At 47.1% G+C, this 22,679-nt stretch overlaps 1 protein-coding gene across 1 annotated transcript in view; it reads left to right on the top strand.

Annotated features, from left to right (window-relative positions):
- GORASP2 (golgi reassembly stacking protein 2) overlaps window positions 1-22,679 on the top strand; it is a 162,742-nt gene that overhangs the window by 118,557 nt on the left and 21,506 nt on the right. The window contains exon 10 of the mRNA XM_086956109.1: window positions 13,734-13,844. Within this exon, the coding sequence (XP_086812235.1) occupies window positions 13,734-13,844 (111 nt within the window). The remainder of the gene's footprint in view (window positions 1-13,733; window positions 13,845-22,679) is intronic.

Below are 22,679 nucleotides of genomic sequence, written 5' to 3' on the forward strand. Positions count from 1 at the left end.
CAGCTCCATGAGCTCCATCTCAGTAATCTTAAAAAACATTTTTTCAAAACCCACCCAACACCGCCAAAAGGGGCTACATAGCTCGGATGTTACAAGATGCATTACGTTTTTCATATATAGAACAATGGACTTTCAGAAGTTCAATCAATAGTTTGTAGCTTTAAGGACTCCCCAGAAAGGACAGCCATTATCAAAGCAGGGGATAGCTTGTTGGGTGGAAGCAGGTGTATTGTTATGTCACTCCAAGGCATGTTCCCCACACTTAGGTCCATTTTGTGTGTATTCAACGGCTCACATCTTCAAGTCAACAGTCCCCTTTGCAAGAGTCCTGTTACTAGATTTTTGCAAAACATCAATCTGGAAAATATAGATATACCTTTCTTCAGCACGCCTGCCTGAAAGGGGCAGAGAGAAGGAGCAGTGGGACAAGCATTTTTTCAATATAAAGTTTGCCATGGAAAATAGTTCTTTGCCATGAACATGATTACATGACTTTATAACTATGGACATATATAGATTTAAATATAAATGTATATATAATTTTATGTGGACATTTGGTATAAACTATTTGTTCTTCTGATTATAGCATGACAATCTATGAAAGATCCAATCCTGTAGAAGAAGAATATTACTTACCTGTAAGTTCTCCAGTGTTGGTTTATTTCATAAATTCACAAGCGGACCATCCTCCTCCCCTTTGCAGTCTCACCTATCTTATCATTATTTCACACATAGCTATTAAATCTGTCGTCTGGTGGCGTCAAACTGTTAGTGGTGGGGGTTCAGATCCTCACTTGTTCGAGTTACTCGTTTACAACGAGGTGAGTAGATTACTAAAAGGGCAGTATTATATTTATTCAGATTTGTACAGCGCATTGCTACCCAACCAAAGTTTTCCCAACGGTACGCCAGAGAAAAGATAACCAGAGGCGACTTCCGATATCAAAGTTTAAAACAGCCAGGTTTTAAGCTTCCTGCGGAAGACTCAAAGCGAGCAGCAGACTCTCAAGTCAAGGGGAAGCGAGTTCCACAACTTGGGCCTGAAAAAGGGAAAGGCTCGGCCTCCATGTCTGGCTCTCATAATTCTAGGAACTCAAGCGAGATCCAAATTACTTGAGTGCAGAGACCGACTATGTATGTATGGCAACACCAAGGATCTGAGGTAGAAGGGGCCGCAGTTTGAGAGACATTTGTGCATATGGCACAGTGCCTTGAATTGAACACAATGTTCAACTGGGAGCCAGTGCAGTTCGTGGAGCAGGCTGGCAGAAGGAGTCTTGCCGCTGCTTCCTGCACGATTTGGGGAGGCCTGAGTAGGTACTTCGTGATCACTAGATAAAAAATTATTCCATAGTCCAGCCTCGAGATGACCAAGGCCTGGATGACTGTTCACTGGGCCATTTCAAAATCCTAAAGCAGCTTGCAGCCACTTTAGTGATTTGGTGACTCGCAGAAAGATTTTCATCCAGTCAGACTCTAAATTCTTGACTACTTGCTCAAGGGTAGTTAAAGTACTGATAACTTCAGCCCACAGATGTGGACCTTATAGGTGGAGAAGCTTGCCCAACATTTAGCTTCGAAGAGTTTGAGTTCATCCAGGAACAGAATTGTATGAGGCACTTATTCATTGTCCTCGGGCTGTTGATCTCCTGAGATGACTAGTAAACAACGATCTGTGTATCTTCGACATAAGAAAGAAAGGTGAGACCGCACTTTTCTACAATGTCCACAAGTTGCCTTACAGATAAGTTAAAGAGTGTTGGTCTAAGAGTGGAGCTCCGAGGGACCCCAGAAGGTAGTGGTGCAGCTTAGAACAATGCTGATAGGTCTGGATTTGGAAGACACAATCTTGGTGGAAGGAGTTACACCAGGACAGAGTTGTGTCCTGCACTCCCACTGCCTCTAACCTAAGGAGTAGGTTAAGAGGCAGTCTTGAAGATGGATGATTCAAGCATTTGAATCCATGAAAGATATCAACCCTGGTGAATTGTCATTAATGGTAAGTAACCTTTATGCCCAGAGTAGAGAATTGAGCCTTTGTTGCAGTTACTGCTCCCACTACTTTTTGTCCTTTTTAGCTACTGGATGCTGATTTTCAACTCTTGACAATGCACTTAAGCCTGCTAACCAGACCTCCGTGCCAGTGCTTCTTCCCTAAAACAAAGTAAGGTCTAATTATGCTACAATTGGCTAAGGACCCTTGTAAGTCATAGGTAAGGTAAATGCTACCACAGATATCTAGGGCAGGGGTACTAAACAGTGTCCCTAAGGGCTGCAGAATATCTTATTGCACCCTAAGAAACCCACATACAAATTTCACACAGACTGACATTGCAGGCTGTGTGACATGGTGTAAACCAAAAGTGAAAACATGATATCACTCACTCCTCTGGGTCATGCCAAAGTCACTGGATCCAATATATGCAAGTCACACCTACAGCAGGCCTTTGAGACCTAAGGCAGTGTGCATTATATTTTATGTGAGGACATACTTGCATGAGCAGATGTGGCTCTGTGATGTCTAGTTCAACTGCAAGGCATTGCAAGTGAGCAGGGTTGTCATCTTAAGGTATGTATGGGCACTGGTCAAATTGAGTTCCCCAGCTACATCATGGCTTCACTGAAACATATTAATAAACCCATACTGATTCCAGTGTCGAATTTGTTAATACATTCACCCAGAGAGCACCTTAGAGGTGCCTACTAAAAAACCTTCAGCCCCTGGTGTGTTGGTTGACTAGTTTCTGCAAGCCTGCCACATGAGACAAGTTTCTTACTCCTAGGGTGCAAGCCTTCTGCTCTCAGTTGGTCGGGAATAAAGCCTGCCCAGGAACAGGGTGTTACACCACCTCCCACAGGATGACTTGCTGATTAAACTTCCAGGCCAGCAAGCCAGGAAGTTGCCACCTTGGAAATGTAAAATCTGGCTTTCCTCACGGGAGAAGGAAACCCCCCACCCCCTTGTCCAGAGCCCTTTGGCAGCTGGACAGGCAGAACAATTAGCTAATCAGGCAGGCGTGCCCACCACCTTGCTAGTACCACCCCTAAGGTGGCCTAACCTGATGTGACTTACTTTTTAGAAGTGGCCATATTTGTTTTGGCACACTTAGGAACTCTGGGACAGGGTTAGTCCCACTTCCCTTTTGAAATGGTCATATGGCGGCGTAGCGAACCCAAGGGTAAGTAGCCCATTGGCTACTACCTCTCACTCCCCTTAAAACTCCTAAATTGAGTATTTTGGGGAGCCCCAGATACCACATCTTCAGATTTCTTTGGATATAAAAGGAGTGGAAGAAGACTGCAAACCCGAGGAGCACAAGTGACTTGGCTCCAACTCTGCTGACCTGTCTGCTGCACCCGACCTTGTTAGAGCAACTGATTTATCCTGCCGCTGTGCAGACCTCAAGAAACCATGAGGGCTGTTAGTGCTTCGCAAATTGTCAAAGGAACTCTCTTAGAGTAGAAGAGCTACTCCTCCGTAGCTGCAGGCCCCAAAGAAGCAAGACGCTGTACATCGCCCTCCCATCTACGGAGTCTACCAACATATCAACCGCCCAGGAAGAGGTAGCAGTGCTCCCACAGGAAAGATCCGTCATCCCTCAAGTGTGGGGACACCAAGACTGACCGGAGCTGCACAGTACCAATCCCTGGGGTACTGGAGCCCTTGCAGCAGCCATGGCTTGTGCGCAGACTGGACACCTTTGCAGAGGAAGACTGATTTGCACATTGAGGGAATTCGGGGACAGTGAGACCTACTTTGAGAGTGGCCCAGCTGTCCTATTTGCCCCTCTGTAGCAGAAACCAAGACAAAGCTTAAGTCTGAGACCGCCACCTCCTGGCGCCTCAAAGCACGTGAGCACTTGCGCTCCCGAGCCAGTCCAAGGGAGGTCACAGTCCCAACAGGGTTCCCAGACAAACCAGAACCAAGTCCATGCTTGGGTTTTCCAGACTGGACTTCTAGTCGCTGCCTGCCGCCTCTTTCTGCAGACCCCCTCCAATCGCGAGAAACTCCTGCACTGGAATCCGACCCCAAAAGACACCACTGCAACCAAGTCTCACAGACCGAGAAGTGGACCAAAGGTGTCCCTGTATGCCCGAGGATCTCAGTGGTCGAACCAGTCTGTGGTTTCCCCTTAGACTGGTACTCCAGACCTTGCTTGCGGCCTCTTTCAGACCAGACCGTTCTCCCATTGATGTGAATGGGACACCCGACACCCCAGAGCCACCCTAGGTGACCTGTTGGTGTGGCCTTGCACCTAGACCCATACTCCCCTTAAGTCCTACAGAACAGAAACTGCACTAAGTTTTCGTTTCTGAAAACTGTAAAAATTCATAACGCGAAAATAATCTTGGTATCTAAAGTTTTTATAAAAGTACTTGTTATTTTTATAAATTGGTGTCCTATTTCTTTGAGTGTGTCTCGCTTTACTGCCTTTGTGTGTGTGATAAAGGCTTAGCACTACTCTCTGATATGCCTAACTGCTTGTCCACAATACTACAAAAGAGAGCATTTGGGATGTCATTGTGGCTCTGTAATTCCTCTAGAGTTTGCTTAAACTCTTAAAACAGTGTACCTCTTTTTGGTCCACTATGTATAAAGCCAGGTTCCTACACCCTGTTCATCGTAAAGCACGCTAATGTCTTTGATTACAGTTGTACCATGGAAAACTGTAAAATTAAAATGAGTTTGACCCATACATTTTATCTATTTGTGATATTAGAAAAGAAGGACTTCATGTAAATCTTGTAATCGTAGTGGAAAGGTTACCTACCTTAATTTTTCTGTAACTGCTTTAACAGTCTATAAAAATCGGAGCGCTTAGGATCCTCCCAGACATACTGATTTTCTACAACAAAGTATCAGAAGATGTTGTTTTTTCCTTTGGGATATCGTATTGAGAAAGGTGGAACTCTCCTTTTTCATAAATATGACCTACCTTCAGTTTTAATATGAATGAAAATCTTTTTTTCAATAGGAGCAAAAAGTTTGTAGTTTAATGTATATTGTGATGCCTCTTCATAGATCTGGGGGTCATCTATTGATATTCAGAAGTGTCCAAATGTTTTTTCTCATTTGTTGCAGTTTTGTTAATTCAGATGTAATACATTATGAGCAATAAAAAAATAAAAAGCCTCCTTTAGAGTTTGGTGGATGGGATACTCTGTCAAACATAATGGTGGATATTCCGTCTGCTAAACTCTGTTACCCCTCTTTTATTTAGAGAAGGCTGAATGGCCATGTTTCCAAAGGTGAAGCTTACGCTTGCTCCACTGAGGGATGTCTCACCAGAAGCCTGTCTAGTATTAGCCTGTTGTTCAAAGTTCCTAAGATCGTTCGCTCTAATAGCGCAGATGTTCAGGCATACTTTTTTCATATTTGTGACCTCCAGTGAAATCCTCACTGTCTCAAACAGGAAACCAAAGAAATGATCTCCACATCCGGGGAGAAAACTACCAGCATATTCGGACATTTTATTTGTGTTTTTCAATAACAAGCTCCTGCTTTGTGAGTTTGTTCTTGAAGAACAAAAACGTAGCTGAGTGGGTGCATTCAACATGACAGCCACTCAGCATAGTTTCAGTGACCCCAATGGAACTGCTGGAATGGTGGCCCTGGTGAAGGAATAGAGTCCTACTGCCTGGCAGAGATCTTGAAGTATGGTGGTTGATCTTAATACTCTACTGCTCTGACAGACTGGATGTTGTACTGTTTTTTTTTTTTTTTAAACCTTTATTGTTCATTTCAGCAACAGTACAAGCGTGGACCTACAACCACAGGGGCCGGCCGTCACTAAAATTAGACAGAAACATGGTATTGTAAAAACACAGCTCTTCAGCCGACAACCGAGGGGTCCGGCAGCGACTCAGCATACAGTTCGTATGAATCATAGGATATTCGCACAGGATGAAGTTAAGGTTTTACATTTAATTCTAATACAATAAATAAACCAAGACTAACGAGGCAAAATAAGCAATGTCGGTAGGTGCCTGCTCCAGGGGGGGAAGAAACCACGCCGTGAAACAATGTACGCTTCAATAATAAATGAAAAAAGTGTGGGGGGGGCAGGGAGGAAGTAGACTACAGGGTCAACCAGGATCTAAACAGTACAAGGAATGCTCGGCTATGGGGACAAAAGGAGGAGTACACACCTCCCCCCGGTATGAATTCCATTGGTCCCATATTTTACCCCATTTCCTTGGTCTACCGCGAGCAACATACACCGTTTTGTCCCTGAACATGCACCAGTCCATGTTTTCTTTCCACGCTAAGCACAATTGTGGGGGTCCCAAAGACCACCCACGGTCTATGTCTCTTTTAGCTACCATATTCCCAAGGGTAGCCCATTGAGTCTGTACCACATTATAATCATTCGGTTCCCTTACGTTCAGCAGACGGCGTCGGGCTTCAGGTAACAACGAAACTCCCGTTACCTCTTCCATAACTGCATGCACACGGTTCCAGAACACAACCACCTCCGGGCATTCCCATATGATATGGAGAAAAGTACCCATCGAACCACACCCACGCTTACACAATCCATCCACAGAATAACCCATACGGAGTAGACGGGGACCCGTTATATAAATCCGGTGTAGGATCTTTAATTGCACCAGCCGGTGACGGGCCGGGATCGCCACCTCTTTAGGAGAGGATATCGCAGCCTGCCAATCCTCATCATCCAATTCCAGTCCATCGCTGGTCCAAGCCTCCCGGAGCTGCAGAAGTAAATCCGTTCGTCGTTAATTAGTTTTTTGTATATCCAAGAAATGGTGCTGTCCGGAACATGTCCGTCCAGCACTCGATCTTCGAGAGGAGAGGATTCCGGAATCGTGGCCCCGGCCGGGAAAACCAAACAAAGCACATGACGGATCTGCATATAGCGGAAAAGCTCCTTGTCACTAAGCGCATATTCCAACTGCAGCTCCTCAAAGGTCTTAATCCTGTCCTTGATCCAAAGATCTCCGACCCTACTAATACCTATGTGATCCCACTTCTCGAAGCCCTTCGTTTTCCACAAGCTACCCAATCTTTCAGCGACGTAGAGCGGGGTCGCCCGAGTCAATGTATCCGACCACCCCATTGCTGCGTTCGCACTATGCCACACTCGTACCGCAATCCTAGTGGGTCCCAGTAGCTTCCCACCGACCGATTAGAGTATAACGCCCTGTTGCAGTTTTCACCTGGTAACTGCCACTTATCCATTTCAAACGCGGGATTTGGCATGGGGCCATACATGGCATGATTGATTACGCACAATTGAGATGCCCAGTAATAGCGCTTGATGTCCGGTAACGCGATGCCCCCGTCGTTGCTGAGGCGTTGAACTAGGGTACGGTGGTTGACGGTGTCGAACGCTGCAGAGAGGTCCAGGAGGATGAGGGCCGCTGTTTCCCCGTTGTCGAGTAGGGTTCTAATGTCGTCGGTGGCTGCAATGAGGGCGGTCTCGGTACTGTGGTTGGCTCGAAAACCAGACTGCGAAGGGTCGAGGGATTCGTTCGTCTCAAGGCTGCAAGCTGTCTGTTGACGGTCTTCTCGATGACTTTGGCAGGAAAAGGGAGGAGTGAGATGGGGCGGAAGTTCTTGAGGTTGGTGGGGTCAGCTGTTGGTTTCTTCAGTAGGGCGTTGAGCTCAGCATGCTTCCAGCTCTCAGGGAAGGTGGCTGTGTTGAAGGAGGTGTTGATGACGTCCCGTAGTTGGGGTGCAATGATGGAGTCGGCCTTGTTGAAGACGTGGTGGGGGGAGGGGTCGGTCGGAGATCCGGAGTGGATGGTGTTCATCGTGCGGGCTGTGTCTTCGGTGGTCACCGTGGTCCAGGTGCGGAGGGTGGCGGTGGGGGGCGTTGGTTCGACGGTTGGGTGCGTTGATGGTGCGCTGAAGCTGTTGTGGATGTCGGCGATCTTGCGGTGGAAGAACGAGGCGAGAGAGTCTCAGAGGTCTTGTGAAGGAGTGATGTCGTTGCCGGTGCTGGGGTTGCAGAACTCCTTGACGATGCTGAAGAGTTCCTTGCTGTCGTGGGCGTTGTTGTCCAGTCGTTCCTTCAGTGATTTCTTCTTGGTAGTGCGGATAAGCTGGTGGTGCTTGCGGGTAGCATGTTTGAGGGCGGTCATGTTGTCTGTGGTCTGGTCGAGGAGCCAGGCTTTCTCGAGGGTGCGGCAGTTTTTCTTGGAGTCCTTGAGTTCGTCGGTGAACCAGGAGGCTTTCTTGCTTCTGGGTCTGCTGGTAGGTTTCTTTAGTGGTGCGAGGTCGTCGGCGCAGTCAGTCAGCCATTTCGTGAAGTTGCGTGCTGCTTCGATGGGGTCCGCTGTGCTGGCGGGTGGGTTCTGACTGAGAGAGGTGGTGAGCTGCTCGGTTGTGATCTTGCTCCAGCTCCTGTGAGGAACCTGTTGTGGGTAGTGGTGGTGGTGGGTCGTGGTTCTTCTGAAGCTGAAGTGGACGCAGCTGTGGTCGGTCCAGTGAAGTCCTGTGGAGTGGCTGAAGGTGATGTGCTTGCTGGATGAGAAGACTGGATCAAGCGTGTGGCCGGCGTAGTGGGTGGGGGTGTTGACCAGTTGCTTGAGTCCGAGGTTTGCGAGGTTGTCCAGCAGGGCGGGGGTGTTGTGGTCCTTGTTGTTCTCCAGGTGGAAGTTGAGGTCCCCTAAGAGGATGTAGTCAGCGGAGCGGAGGGCGTGCGGGCTGATGAAGTCCGTAATGTCTTTGCTGAATTGTGTACGTGGTCCCGGGGGTCTGTAGACGAGGGTGCCTCTGAGGGTCGTCTTTGGGTCGGTGTGTATCTGGAAGTGGAGGTGCTCGGTGGCGACAAAGGTGTCTTTGGAGTCGGTCGTGATGCGGATGGTGTTCTTGTGTACGATGGCGATGCCTCCTCCAATCTTGTTGACGCGGTCTCTCTCCAGGTGATTTTGTATCCGTCTGGGATGGCGATGGCTATGTCGGATGCGGAGGAGGCGTTCATCCAGGTTTCTGTGAGGAAGGCGACGTCTGGTGAGGTAGTGTCGAGCAGGTTCCAAAGTTCGATGGCGTGTCTGTGTATGGAGCGGGTGTTGAGCAGGATGCACTTGAGGTGGCTGTTGTTGGTGCTCTGCTTGGTGGCTGTGGTGCAGGTCCGGATGCCGGTGAACTTGCAGGCTTGGCAGGTGAAGGGTCCGTGGGTGCGCCTCGGGGTGGCTCGGTGGCAGGCTCTTGTTCGGTCGGGTTTGAGTGCGATGAGGGTGGCGGCGTCGTAGGTCCGTCGTGTGGGCAGGCATCGTCGGGGTCCTGGCGCTGGGCGCGGTCCAGGAGCAGACGGGCTTGCCTTTGGCGCACAATCGGCGCGCCCGCTGCGCGTATGCATGGGCGTCATAAGAAGGAGCCGGGAGGGAGGAGCAGTTGGGTGGCGGGAGCGGGGCAGCGAATGGGCAGGAGGGGGGCGGGGCCGCAGGGAGGCAGCGGTGGGAAAGGAGGTCAGAGGGCGGCTTAGCGGCGGCTGGGTCGTCCGGGGAAAATGATGAAAAAACGAAGGCACAAATGGAGGAAAAAACAAATGCAAAAGATGGCAAAAACGAGGCAGTAGCAGGGGTGTGTGGGGGCGACCTCGCCTGGTTCCTTGGATGCCATCGTGGCATCCAAGGAGACCAAGATGGCCGGTTCACGCAGCAACTCTGCTCTCACCAGGACGCCATGAAGACGATGCAGATTCAGTGCGGTATTGCAGCGTGGAATAAACCCAGACTGATCCGAATATATCAAATCGCTGATCACCTTTATTAGCCGGTTTGCCAGCAGTTTTGCCAAAATTTTAGGCTCTGCATTTAAAAGTGATATCGGTCTGTGAGACGTACATTGGTCCCGGGGTTTCCCTTCTTTATGGATCACAACAATGGATGCAAGTCTCTGATCACGGGGAAGGGACCCAACGTCTCGCGACTTCAGAAACATCTCACGGAGATAGGGCGCCATTTTGTCTGGACGTAGCTTGTAGAGTTCAATGGGGATACCATTCGGGCCCATAGCTTTTCCGGAGCAGGTGGAGCGGATAGCAAGTGCTACTTCATCGTCGGAAAACTCTGCATCCATCAGTTCCCTGTCAGAATCGGATAAACAAGGCAGCGCGATATCTCGCAGCAACAAATGCGAGTCCTCCTCCGGTCTGTCTGAGACTGGCGCATATACCTTTTTGAAAGTGGTGTGCGAAACTTTCCACTATCTCCACAGGGTCCACAACTCGCACTCCATCCGCTCTCTCAATCACAGGAACCACGCGACTCAATCTTTCCTTTCTGTCCAACCAGGCAATCAGCTTCCCCGCTTTATCTCCAACATCATACAGCCGTCCCTGCTGCTCACGACTCATGGCTTTAGCCGCATCAGTAACCAAGGCTCTATAGTCAAGCTGTTTGAGGTTGAGAGCGTGCAACTTGTCATGTGTGATACTAGATTCCAATTCTCCCTCCAGTTCAATTATTTCAGCCTCCAGCTGTATTACCTCCTCATTCTTTCTTTTCTTTGCACAAGCAATCAATGACAGAGCTTGACCACGGATTACCGTCTTGAAGGCTTCCCACAGTGAGATTGAGGAGGATACCGACCCCACATTTTCGCAGAAATACTGATCTATAGACTTGACCAAGCCCGCCCGGGTCTTAGGTTTACGAAGATGCCAGGGATTAATCGGGGCCACTCGACCTTCCGCCCCCAGCTGTATATCAATAGAGAGCCACAGTGGGGAGTGGTCCGAAATACCCCTGGCCAAGTGCCTTATCTCCCTCACCGAGACAGCCTGCACTGCTGGCATAAGGACATAATCAATCCTAGCAAGGCTACCATGTGCACCTGAGTGAAAAGTGTATTGTGCCTGCCCAGGGTGCATCATTCTCCAGCAATCCACCAGACCCAGTGTCTCCAAGAAGTTACCCAACTAAGACTGCGATCTCGCAAGATCCCTAGGAGGGCTGTGGTCCTCCCTACCACAAACAACAGAGTTGAAATCTCCACCTTTAACTAAAATGCCCTCGGGGAGTCCCAACACTATTCTCCCCAAATCAGCAAAAGTCATTGTTTGCAAGCCTGGCGGAACATACACAGAGAGTAAGGAAATCGTCTTCCCCTCCCACCTGCCCGTGATGGCGGCATAGCGACCCCTGTCGTCCAGAATCGTATCATCTAATTCCAGGGGAAGGAAACTCCTGACTAGGATACCCGCCCCCCTAGATCCAGTAGTGAATCCCGAATGTGCAACTAAACGATAACCTCGCTGATTCATTGCATGGCACGTGTTTCCTATCAAGTGCGTTTCCTGCAGTAATACTACATCAGGGGAAAGACGTCTCAAAAGCTGTAATACTACCCCTCGTTTTATCCTGTCCCCCAAACCGTTAACATTCCAACATAGTACCCTCAACCCCCTACCCCCCCGTCCCAAAAATGAGGGCAGGCTCCACCCCACAGCGAACAGGTCACCAAAGTCAGAATACACAACAATGTATTGCCTCTAAACAAAAAGGAACCAAACAAAGTCCCCACCCCACCCCCGAAGAAATCCCCTGAACACACCCCCCCACCCTGCACCCCTGCGTTAGACTAAATAGCCACCCCAACTTGCAGTGTGCCTGTCGCCCTGACATAAAACTAGTCTACAAGAAGAAAAAGAACCCCGGAAGGAGGGAGAGTCCCGTCTCCCCTACTGCCTCTGGGTATATACAGTTGTATGTACAAACACAAAAGTCATCAAACCACTGCTGTGAGGTCTGTATACTGCTCGGGCCGGTTACCACTCCTCACTCTTGTTCCAACGGGCCACCATCTGCGCCCCCCGAATGCTCCTGGCGGTCTCGATGCGTCGGCAGAGTGTCAAGCCAGTCACTAACGTTCTCAGGCCGATCAAAGAAGAACGTCCGTTCGTTGTATTCAACACGAAGCCGAGCAGGAACAAGCATTGCATACTTCAATCCCATGTCTCTCAATCTCCGCTTCACCCCCAAGAATCCCATACTTTGTTTCTGTACGGATTGAGTGAAGTCTGGGTAGAAATTCTAAATGTGTTACCTCAAGTACAAAGCTCTTCCAACAGGCAAACCAAGCTACTTAGACCTACTGATAATTTCAGGTGGCGCAAGAACACCTGTCTTCCCCATTAAGGACTGTCACTTTCAAATCATCGAAATTGAGGACAGAATAGGAACAAAGGCAAACCTTTCCTAAATCTATGCATGTAAATGACTTTTACCTGTTACACCAAAAGCCCACTCCATTAGAAAAATTGGAGCTACTATGGCTTTTTAAGGACTCATTCCTATTGCTGATATTTGCAAAGCAGCAACATGGTCTACTCCACACACCTTCACAACACATTATCGTAAGGATGTATTTGCACGCCAATGATGATCAGGACGTACTTAAGAACCTTTTTCAAATAACTGTAACTCCCACAAGTTAACCGCTGCCTACAGAAAGGGACTGCTTTACAGTCTATGCAAAGCATGTGTATCTACAGCACACATGCCTCGAACAGATTGTTATTTACCTTGAAGCCTCTGTTCTTGGCATTTAGTGCTGTAGATTCACAAGTGCCATCCCTCCTCCCCAAATTCTTGTGTCGGTTGCAGTTTATATACTTTATCTCATACCAACGCATGCCCATTCTCAATGCTTGCAAACACAGCATTCTTTACATTCTCACCTACCCACTGCAAAACATTCTGAAGATTGCGATGACCATGTGCAGTATTCCCAAAAGGAGGAGTCCTACAGCCTTGTGACTCAAAGAAAACGCCTTAGAATGAAAAACAACTTGTAATCATCCAAGCCCAAGACTAGATGGAGGACTTATGCAAAGCTTGTGAATCTACAGCACTACATACCAAGAACAGATGCTTACAGTGTAAGTAAAACTCTTTTCTTACGCAGTTCTGTTAGCATGGTAAAACAAAATAGAAAATTAATGTTAGGTTTGCATATGTGGCATTTTTCCTTTATTGGAGAGTTCTATTATCTCAATTTTAATACTGTTCTGTGATCTTGCATGTCTGTGGATCTATTTTAACATCCTTGTGTGGGTGGGATGGTTGTGTTTATACAGTTAATAAATATACCCTTGATAGAGATTGTTAGAGATAAATTACTTTTTCATTGATGCTTTTTGTAGTACCAAAATGTTTTAAGTTATGATACTTTATTAGACCAAAAATATATTATACATAGTTTTGAGGGTCTTTTAGTCAAAAAGATTAATTATTCAGGCTTCACTGACAAGGTATTTACATTTAAAGCCAGAAAAAATCTAAATGACTTCCAACGAAGATGGTAACAATGAACTTCTCTTTCAACCATAAAAATATTGGGGAAAAGGAAGGCCAACAACCTTATTATCTACTTAAAACACTGGTTACTCCGGACCTTTACCTGCCTTCAACACTATATAATCGCAGAGTTGGATTATTAGTATTTTCCAGATACGGGCATGGTCCAAGGTATGAAGATTTTGAAAGTGTGGTGAGCACTACAAAGTTGGTTCTCCATGGGAAGAAAGCATAGATTATTCTCCAGTTACGCAAGCTCTGTAACCTATACATTTAAGCCTGGTCAAGTTTTAAGATTAAAATTAGAGATTTATGTGATGCTTATTGTAACATGAGAAAGCAAAATATGTTTTATGGGTAGAAAGGTTAGTATTCGTCTGCCAGAAACCAATTGAATGTTGGGAAATATGCATAATATGCTTTATCTTCCCAAACACCTTCCTTTTTTCTTTTTTTTTAAGGGTTTATGCCATTATCTACTGGAGTGCCAGATGTAACCAAGTTGCATAATCTTAACATGCCTCCACCAAATTTCCTCCCAAGTTCCGGCTTGCAAGATTTTGTACATCCTGGTAAGCTATTTCTTAATAAAGATGTAGAATCATATAGATAACATGATAATCACTTGTTGCATTGCTCACAGCACTATAAATCTACACCAGGCTTCTGTTTAACCTTATGGTCTCTGGTTTGACTTCCAGTGGGCATACATAACCTTTTATCCTCCTACGTTCACTAAAATTAAATGAGTACAATTAAGTTGACTGTCAAAAAACATCTGTTTATTCAGTGCCCAGATAGCCACTGGTGAGTGTGCACTTTACAAAGTCATGTTTTGTTATGGTAATGGAAGTTTGTAGTCCATTGAATTTCTCTCCTTATTGGGCACTTACATCTTTATGCTTCATCCATTGATAGTCAATTCAGAGGCGTAGATCGTATGATAATGGGCCAGGCATGAAAATATCAAGAGTCTAACAGGAAGATGTGGCTTATTTATTTTTGTGGTTCACCATATCAATCCGAATCGCATTTTATTAAGCATGGGTTCTATTCTTGTAATCTTAACATCTGCTGTAAGGAAATGGTAAAAAGAAAAACTAGCTGAATGCATACTGTTAAATATTTATATGACCATAACTTTGTGTCAAGGAATAAGATTGAAAGCGACCTAGTGTAAACCATGATTTTAGCTACATCTGCAGTCGTCTGCACCATTAAGCGGCTAGTATTATTTCTCAATGCTTGTAATTCTTGACATACCCCCTTCACTGACCATGCTCTTCCAGTTCTAATATAAGCATGTAAAAGGTGAGAGGTTTTCCCTCTAGTGTGAAGTGCAAGACCGCTGAATCAACAAGCTGCCAGGATCCAGACAAGAATGTTATGTACTGTGACCGGTATCAATTTCATCTGGGCTCCATATATTCCCGATTTTCCCCCTGCCCCCCCATCTTATTTTAAAGTGCTGTCTCCCCTGAATCACAATAGAGTAGCAGCTAATGCTACGTTGTGGGATAGCTCTACATTTGTGATTCTAGGATGAACACTAACACATAGACCAGTGTGTGAGAAAAAATAGACCCGAGTTCTACCATACTACAAATACACCCCAGTAGGACTTGCTCTCATGGCCTTTTTGACTGGATGACACACAGCATGACCATGAAAACAAGCATTGGCATAGCCAATAGGTCTCGCCTTTGGGACCTTATAAGTGTTTAGTTATCCAGCACAATATCCTTGGTGCAACAACATAAAGTGTTGCATGGCTAAACACTTATAAGGTCCCAAAGGCGAGACCTAGTGGCTTTGCCAATGCTTGTTTTAAATTGACAGGGCTGAAACCATGCACTCACGCATTCATCCATTAAGTGCCTCATGCGCATTTACGAACTCAGACATCCACAAAAGCACACACCCCTAAAACAACAAAAACGCGCTGTTACTTCTAAATGAATGTGGCTTTTTGGATTTGTGAATTCATGTTCTGTTATTTAGTATTTCCTTTGGGACTCCGGATGATGATTTTGAAAATGCGCATCTTTGATACAAGCAGCGTCTAAACATGATGGCAGATTTCCTCCACCTGGGATAGAAGTTTTGCCCAGGTAATTGTGTCGAAAGCAAGGCTGGGTATTAAAGTACTGGGTGGTCCCAGAGCCACCGGAGCACTGAGTAGGGAAGCGAATCCCAACCTACTCTGTCTGACATCAAGCCATCTGCACAGTTTGTCAGTGAGGCCAGCTCCGAGGATATTTACATTGTCCCCAGTAGAGAATCTCGGTTCCCAGGACTGTGCTGAAACGTCTTGGTTCCCATGCACTTTGCGGCTATTTTGTAGGAGCATTTGTCTATTCCCGGCAGGTGCTTGAATCCAGATTCATTCTGTGGATAGATCGGTGTGCGGACTGCATTTGACGCCGACTGTGTTACGTGAAAAGAAAATGCATCCATATATAAGACAACATAGATACACGGTATTCCAGAAGTGTGTTCAACAGTTTAGATAAGTAAATAGTGTCACTGCTTCTTGGAAAATTTCTGTTTGACATTTACTTCATTTCCATCCACAAAGTTAAGGTCTACAACAGTCCGCAGAAAATAAGAAATAGATAATATGTTCCTGAAGTGGTGATGAGCCATCAGGACTTATTTCTCAGCTTCCCATGGGCATTCGACTAGAATGCCGAAGCAGCAGAGTCACCCTATACTAAACGGTTAACATACACAAATACATCACTTTCTGATAGATACATCTGCCAGTGGATTCCTCACCTTGTGAATATCCCCTTGCGTCAGCAACATTCGGAAATTCTTTTTGTAGCTTTGCGTGGACGACGTCATAAAGGCACGGCATCGCACGCGACTCCGCTGACGTCACTGACACTACAATAGGCCCACGCCGGCGTGATGACATCAGTTCCCTTTTTTCCACGTCGTCGACGCTAACGGTTTCGGGGAATCTCTGTAGCCTTTTAGTAACTTTGTTGCTATTTTCATCACTTTCCTGTTTCTTTGTGTCCTTCACAATATCGACAAAGAAGACCGGTTTCAAGCCTTGCAGAGAATGTGGGAAAATGATGTCAATCACGGACCCACACGAAGATTGCATCTGGTGTCCAAGTTCGGACCAGGATGTCGATGGATGTTCATGTCGGAAGATGAACCTGAAGGCTCTGCGTGCGAGAGAGGCCAAACTACTGGTGGCAAAGCTGATTGGTGACAAGGAAAGAAAGTCTTTGAGGTCTCGTTCGAGAAGGGCGAGGTCAAAGTAGAGATCAAGGTCTCGGATGGAGTCGACTTCGAAGTCATCATCAGATCATGCTTTGAAGTCAAAGAAGAAACCTAAGAAAAGAAGACATGAGTCCGACGTCACTCCGGTAGGGATTCGGACTCGAGATCGAAGTCACCCAAGAAGGTACGTTCGAAGGTTATTCCTCTGAAGAAGGACTTGGGTCCTGAAGGTGAGGCTTCGCCGTCGCAGGTTCAGTCGCCGGCTCCGTCTCCGGTTCCATCTCCGGCGCCGCCCCCAGCCTGAGAGTATGAGGAAGAAGTTCCTGTGGGTGAGGATTCTGCGCCTATGGAAGAGCCGAATTCGGAACCACCTCAAGGCCAGCCTGAGGGTCTTCAGCCACCTTTTCCGGCCCTAGGCCAAGAACCATCTGCGTTTTTGAATGCTATGTATGGCGTCTTTACAAGGGCTTGGTACCCCTCTGGTGCACCTTCGGGTCCCATGGGTCCACTAGCCTTTAATTTAGGAGTTCCTCACTCCTATCCTCCAGCTCCATTTATGCCGTACATGCCATTCCATTTAATAATGCCCACTCCGACACCGCAGTGGCAATACCCGGCTCCGGCGAGGTCGTCGACCCCGATTCCGACGTCGACTGCTCTGAGTCGACCTCGAGACCAACCCACTGTACCATCGGATTCGATACCGATGTCGGTTCCGGCTCCGTCGGTGTCGTTGGTTGATCAGACGGTGTGGCGTGTGAAAGAAAGGTTCAGGAGGGAGGCTCAGCGTCTCATGGAGGAGCAGTGATATACAGAGGCTCAAGCTGAAATGGAAGAAGGTGAGCTTGAGGAGGACTGTTTCGAGGATCTGGCGGAAGCTAGTGGCCTGGAGTTTTCTCCCGAGTGGGAGTTGCCTTCTGTGTCTGATGCCCCTTCAAAAGACTTTCAGCCTGATCACTTGGTTATGAGGAAGGCAGCGGAACTTTTGAATTTGACTCTACCTACAGTAGAATTTAAGTCCAATCTACTGACTGAGGTTCTGCAATCACCAAGTTCTGTGGAGGAACCGTTGCTCCCATTTAATGAAGCTTTAACAGAGCCTATTATGGAATTTTGGAAAAAGCCTCTAACAGCACCAGCAGTGTCCAAGGGTGTGGCAAGAAGGTACAGGGTCGCTCCTGAAGACCCTACTTTTCTAACTTCTCATCCTTCACCTGAAAGTTTAATAATCCAGGCAGCCTGTTCCAAAAAGACTGTGGGTGCATTTCCAGAAGTGCCTGGGGATAAGGATGCCATGTACCAAGATCAGGTTGCAAAGAAGACCTTTTCTTCTGCGAGTATGGCATTAAAGTCAACCGATGCCATTTGCCTTATGGGGAGATATGTGCATGCTCTCATGGATACACTGCGTCTTCTGGCACCTAAAATCACTGTTGACAGCAGAAAGGATTTTGAGGAGGTGTGAAGGACTGGGTTCTTTAAGACCCAGCGGTGCCAGGGGACAACACCTGAAACCTTCGTGTGTAACCTGTTCCGGCGTACAAGTGACAGAGACACGGGACACTTCCTTCGGCGTCAAAGATTCGAGGTTTATTACTGCAGGGAACACTGAAGTCACAGCAAGTACAACACGTGCAACTTGGGGAGACTGCTTCGAATTGCTGCAAGTGGGTCGCTCCTTATATACATATTTCTCCCATACGTTTACATGGTACACAAAGGTTTACAACTTGGTTCCCATAATTATCCCCGAGAGGGGTCACTTTGATGTATTCAGGGTCCGGAACATAAGTGCGGAAACATTTGGCGGTTCCCAACTGTAAAAGCCCATCTTCCCACCATTAGTACATTCCAATCAACAATAAACAGATCGAAGAGGGAACAAGGACAGGTGCAAAGGAAGATGGAAACAGTGGGGAGATGGGAAAGGGTGTAAAAGGGGAGGTATCGGGAAACACGAGCTACAGGCATCAAAGGGACGTGCCTAACGAGATGCACGGCTGAGACAATAGACCGGCACGGCGAGATGAGCCTCGAGCGGGGCCATCTGCCTTACAGTATCATCCCCCTCATCATAAAGACACTTTCAAAGGAAATGTGTCTTCCGCAAATGTCTTGGGAATCCCAGGGTCGCGAAGCGGACAACGTCCGTTCGCTGGCTACTTGAGGGCAAGAGACAAAATGGATGCCGTATCTAAGATGGAACCCGTGGGTACAGATGGATAAACCCACGAAACAGACGAACGGTTTAGGTTAGCACAGCGAAACTGCGCACACCCCCTAAACTCGTCATTTGCGGTTCGTAGATACCAGACTCGACCATATTCGTGCGAGTCGAAAACACCACTTACAATTGTCACGGAACCTCAGACGCTCCTTTTGCCCTCATGTAGGCAAGCACTAGTCAGAATCATATTCGATATTCATCAAACCATCTAGATGTTGCTGTAACATCGCTCTGTCCAACCGAGCTCCTCTGGTAACAGGTGGTTGCCTTATACACGTCGTAGCACAGAGGCCACATAAGGCAGGACCACACTGCACACAAAGGCAGCACGTGAACAGGAACGCCACAACAACTCCGACAATCATCAGAATCTTCCAACCCCAAGTCGACATCAGGCCCCAAAACCACCCAAGCAGCGTCCAATCCCCTACGTCCACGTGTATGGACTCAGAGATCTTATGCAACTTTGAGATGGCTTGATAGACAGTCGGAGCATTATCTGGAATGAAAATACAGCAGCTCGAATGGATCACCTTACATACCCCACCGCGATCTGCTAAGATCACGTCTAAAACCATACCGTTTTGTAACGTCATAAGCCTATCCGCCTGAAGTTCTGTGGTGATATTACCAAGGGCACTGGCAGTAATATTAGCTGTCGATTCCACCACTCGAGTCAATTGTCTCAGGTTCCTACTATTAACCATAGGCCCCCAAAACGGGAGGAAACCCTTGAAAAAGTCTCCCGCCTCTTGACCGGCAGTGTCCTCTTCGCTAATTACGCCCCTCACAACTCTAGTCTTGTGATAGTCTGCATCTACAGTGAACGTCGGAGGCAACAGATTTTCAATAAAACATGAGCCCACAAAGTCGAAGGGCAACCATGCATACGCACGATCATGGCAGACAAAGTATGTACCCTTGGCAGCCAGAAACACAGGGGAAGAGACCATCGGCAGAATGTAATTCTCGGAGCAAGCACTCTCCAAGACGGGCTTTCGATCATCTTCGGCCACGACCCATTAGACAGAAATTACCAATGTGGGGTACGACCCATATCGAAGGCGAGCTTCTAAGCTGTTTTTCACTCGTGAGTGCACTGTACTCGACCTTACTCAGGACCCTATAGGCTTGTACCTCTTCCTCTGGTATGAGCGACGGCTCATAGATATCTCTATCCAAATCTTCTATCGCTATAGACAAAGGCTTATGATACGAGCCAGGGCCAGAGTAGGGAGAACGTGGCTCTCGACTGGGGTAAGAATCTAGTGCGCTCCAAAACATTGTTTGGAATGCTCGAGCTGAACCCTGGGAACTATAGGGTAGGACCAGATATGGAATTCCCTTATCCGTGGTATGTGGCATCAGCCCACACACCCAACAATTAGTAGTGTTAACCACTAACTGGTGCTGATGAAGGAGCTGGATAAAGGAATTATTTCGAAATTCTGCACGTCTAACCTGTTCGGGTAGGATATGAAAGGAATGAGGGGATGCAGTGGAGGTAAGCTTAGGATCAGAAGTAGGAGTAGGTATGGCAGAAGGTAAGAAGTACGACATCATGTAATACACCCCACCCGCCAATAGTGCAGAAACAGTCAGAAGCAATACGAACACTTGAAACATAAAACATTTGGTACGAATAAGTTGTTGCAGTTTGAATCTTTGCGCCTGAGCTTCTTCCAAGTCCATCAGCTTTGAAAATGCCATCCCCTATGACCGTCCGCAACGTTTCTTGACACACTTCGTTCTGTGTAGTAGTAGTCAATCCCTAGGGGTTCCCAGGAACCGACGGTCTTTAACCTAGCGTCAAGACCTACTAACCAGAAGGAAGTACACGCACGACCCTACGGCCTTTATTCACAATGTATATACAAGAAGTCTCTCAGCTGTGGAAGCAAAAACACAAATGGAACGAAACTCAATACATACAGAAACAATCACAATAATACAGATGTTCAGACTGAACAGTAGCAGCGTTGGGGGTAACGTAGTATGTCAGGGGAAGAATCAAAAGTATGGATTTTATTAGTCTTTAACTTTAGAACGGAGAGAATAACGATGTCTCCCAGGACGTGTCTGTTCTTCAAACAACTGGTCCGGTGGCGAAACAGAGTTCTGTGGATCAGTTGAATGTTCAGATCTCGAGTTTGGTGACAAATGTTCAACAATATCTTCCTGCTGCACTGAGGTATCTTCGACAAGCTGCGCGTCACTGAAAGGGACTAACTTCGATATCGTTTCGGTCTCAGATGAAGCAATGCCTTTCTTCACCCACGAGTCTGCTGGTAAAGGTATAGGGACCTTTTTGGTATGGGTGGCGTGCACCCAATGTTTACGTCCCTCCAAGCGAACAGCAGTCCTCGTGGCCAGCAAGACTTGATGGGGTCCAGTGAAACGGGGTTCCAAACTGTGTTTTCGGCTGAAGTTGCGCGTAACCACCCAATCACCAGGTTGCAGCTGGTGACCTGGACCCTCCGTCTGCGTCGGCAGTGCTTCAAAGACCTGTTGATGAATTAACCTCAGTTTAGCAGTCAGATCATGAAGATAGTCAATCAACATGGGGTACTCAAGATGAGAAAACAATTTAGGTCTAGGGACCCCCCAAACATTTGCAGGACGACCAAACACTATTTCATAGGGACTAAGCCCTACTCGGGAGTGTACTGTCGCCCTTGTTGACAATAAAGCTAAGGGTAAAGCGTCAGGCCACGAAAGACCAGTCGTAGCCTGAATCTTCGCCAGCTTTAGTTTAAGGGTGCTATTATACCCTTCAACCAAACCAGCTGACTGGGGATGATTGGCGCTATGGAATTTTTGATTCATTCCAAGGCCCTTACACACACTCTTCATCACACTCCCCACAAACTCACTTCCGTTATCAGACCATACAATCCGAGGCATTCCATACCGAGGAAAGTATTCCTTCAGCAGGATTTTCGCAGTCGACAGAGCAGTGTTGTCTTTGAGGGGGTAGGCTTCAATCCATCGGGAGAACGCGCAAACCACAACTAAAACGTATTTCAGGTTATTGCATCTCTCCATATGGATGAAGTCTAATTGAATCACCTCAAAAGGACATGATGGGGGAGCAAAATGGCCAGGAGGTGTTGGGGTTCCCTTACCAGGGTTGTACAACATACATACCATACAATTCTTAACCAACCGTTCAGCACATTTCGTGATACCATCATTCTTCCACACAGGGGACAGCAACTTACAAATGCCTTTCACACTAATATGTGCTAACCCATGTGCCATCGTCACAACAGCTAGCACATACGCATCTGGCAACATCCATCTCCTATGTTCCGACAAATCAACCCAACAACCATTCGCATCCAACTTTCCCGTACTTTCTTTCCACTTCGTCTTTTCAGTCTCGGTGGCCTCATTCTGTATCGCTTTCACACTCTCGATAGTATCCTCACACATGCTCGTTTCTGTAGGCCACCTAACCGAACTCGCCACATACATTCGAGTGCTAAGGTTCCGGGCAGTCTCCTTAGCAGTCTCATCCGCAAACGCATTACCACGACCGACATCATCCGTCACCTTACGATGCGCACTACATTTAACAATCGCTACCTGCTTAGGCAACGTAAGTGCATCCAAAAGGTCATTCACAAGCTGGCCATGCTGAATCTTCGTACCATGCGACGTCATAAACCCTCTCTCTCTCCACAATCGTCCAAAGGTATGGGCGACGCCAAATGCATATTGGCTGTCGGTAAACACATTCACACGTTTCCCTTTCGCTAACACACACGCTCTAGTAAGAGCGATCAGTTCTGCAGCCTGGGCAGAGTTCTGATTCAATCTTGCAGCTTCCACAACAGTATTCAAAGTTACAACAGCATACGCAGTAGTCACATCACCATTTGGCAATTTAAAACATGAACCATCCACATACAAAGTCCCATAGGGATCATCCAAAGGAGTG

The sequence above is a fragment of the Lissotriton vulgaris genome, chromosome 2_1 (genome assembly GCF_964263255.1).
Source record: "Lissotriton vulgaris chromosome 2_1, aLisVul1.2, whole genome shotgun sequence".
NCBI classification, from domain to species: Eukaryota; Metazoa; Chordata; class Amphibia; order Caudata; family Salamandridae; genus Lissotriton; species Lissotriton vulgaris.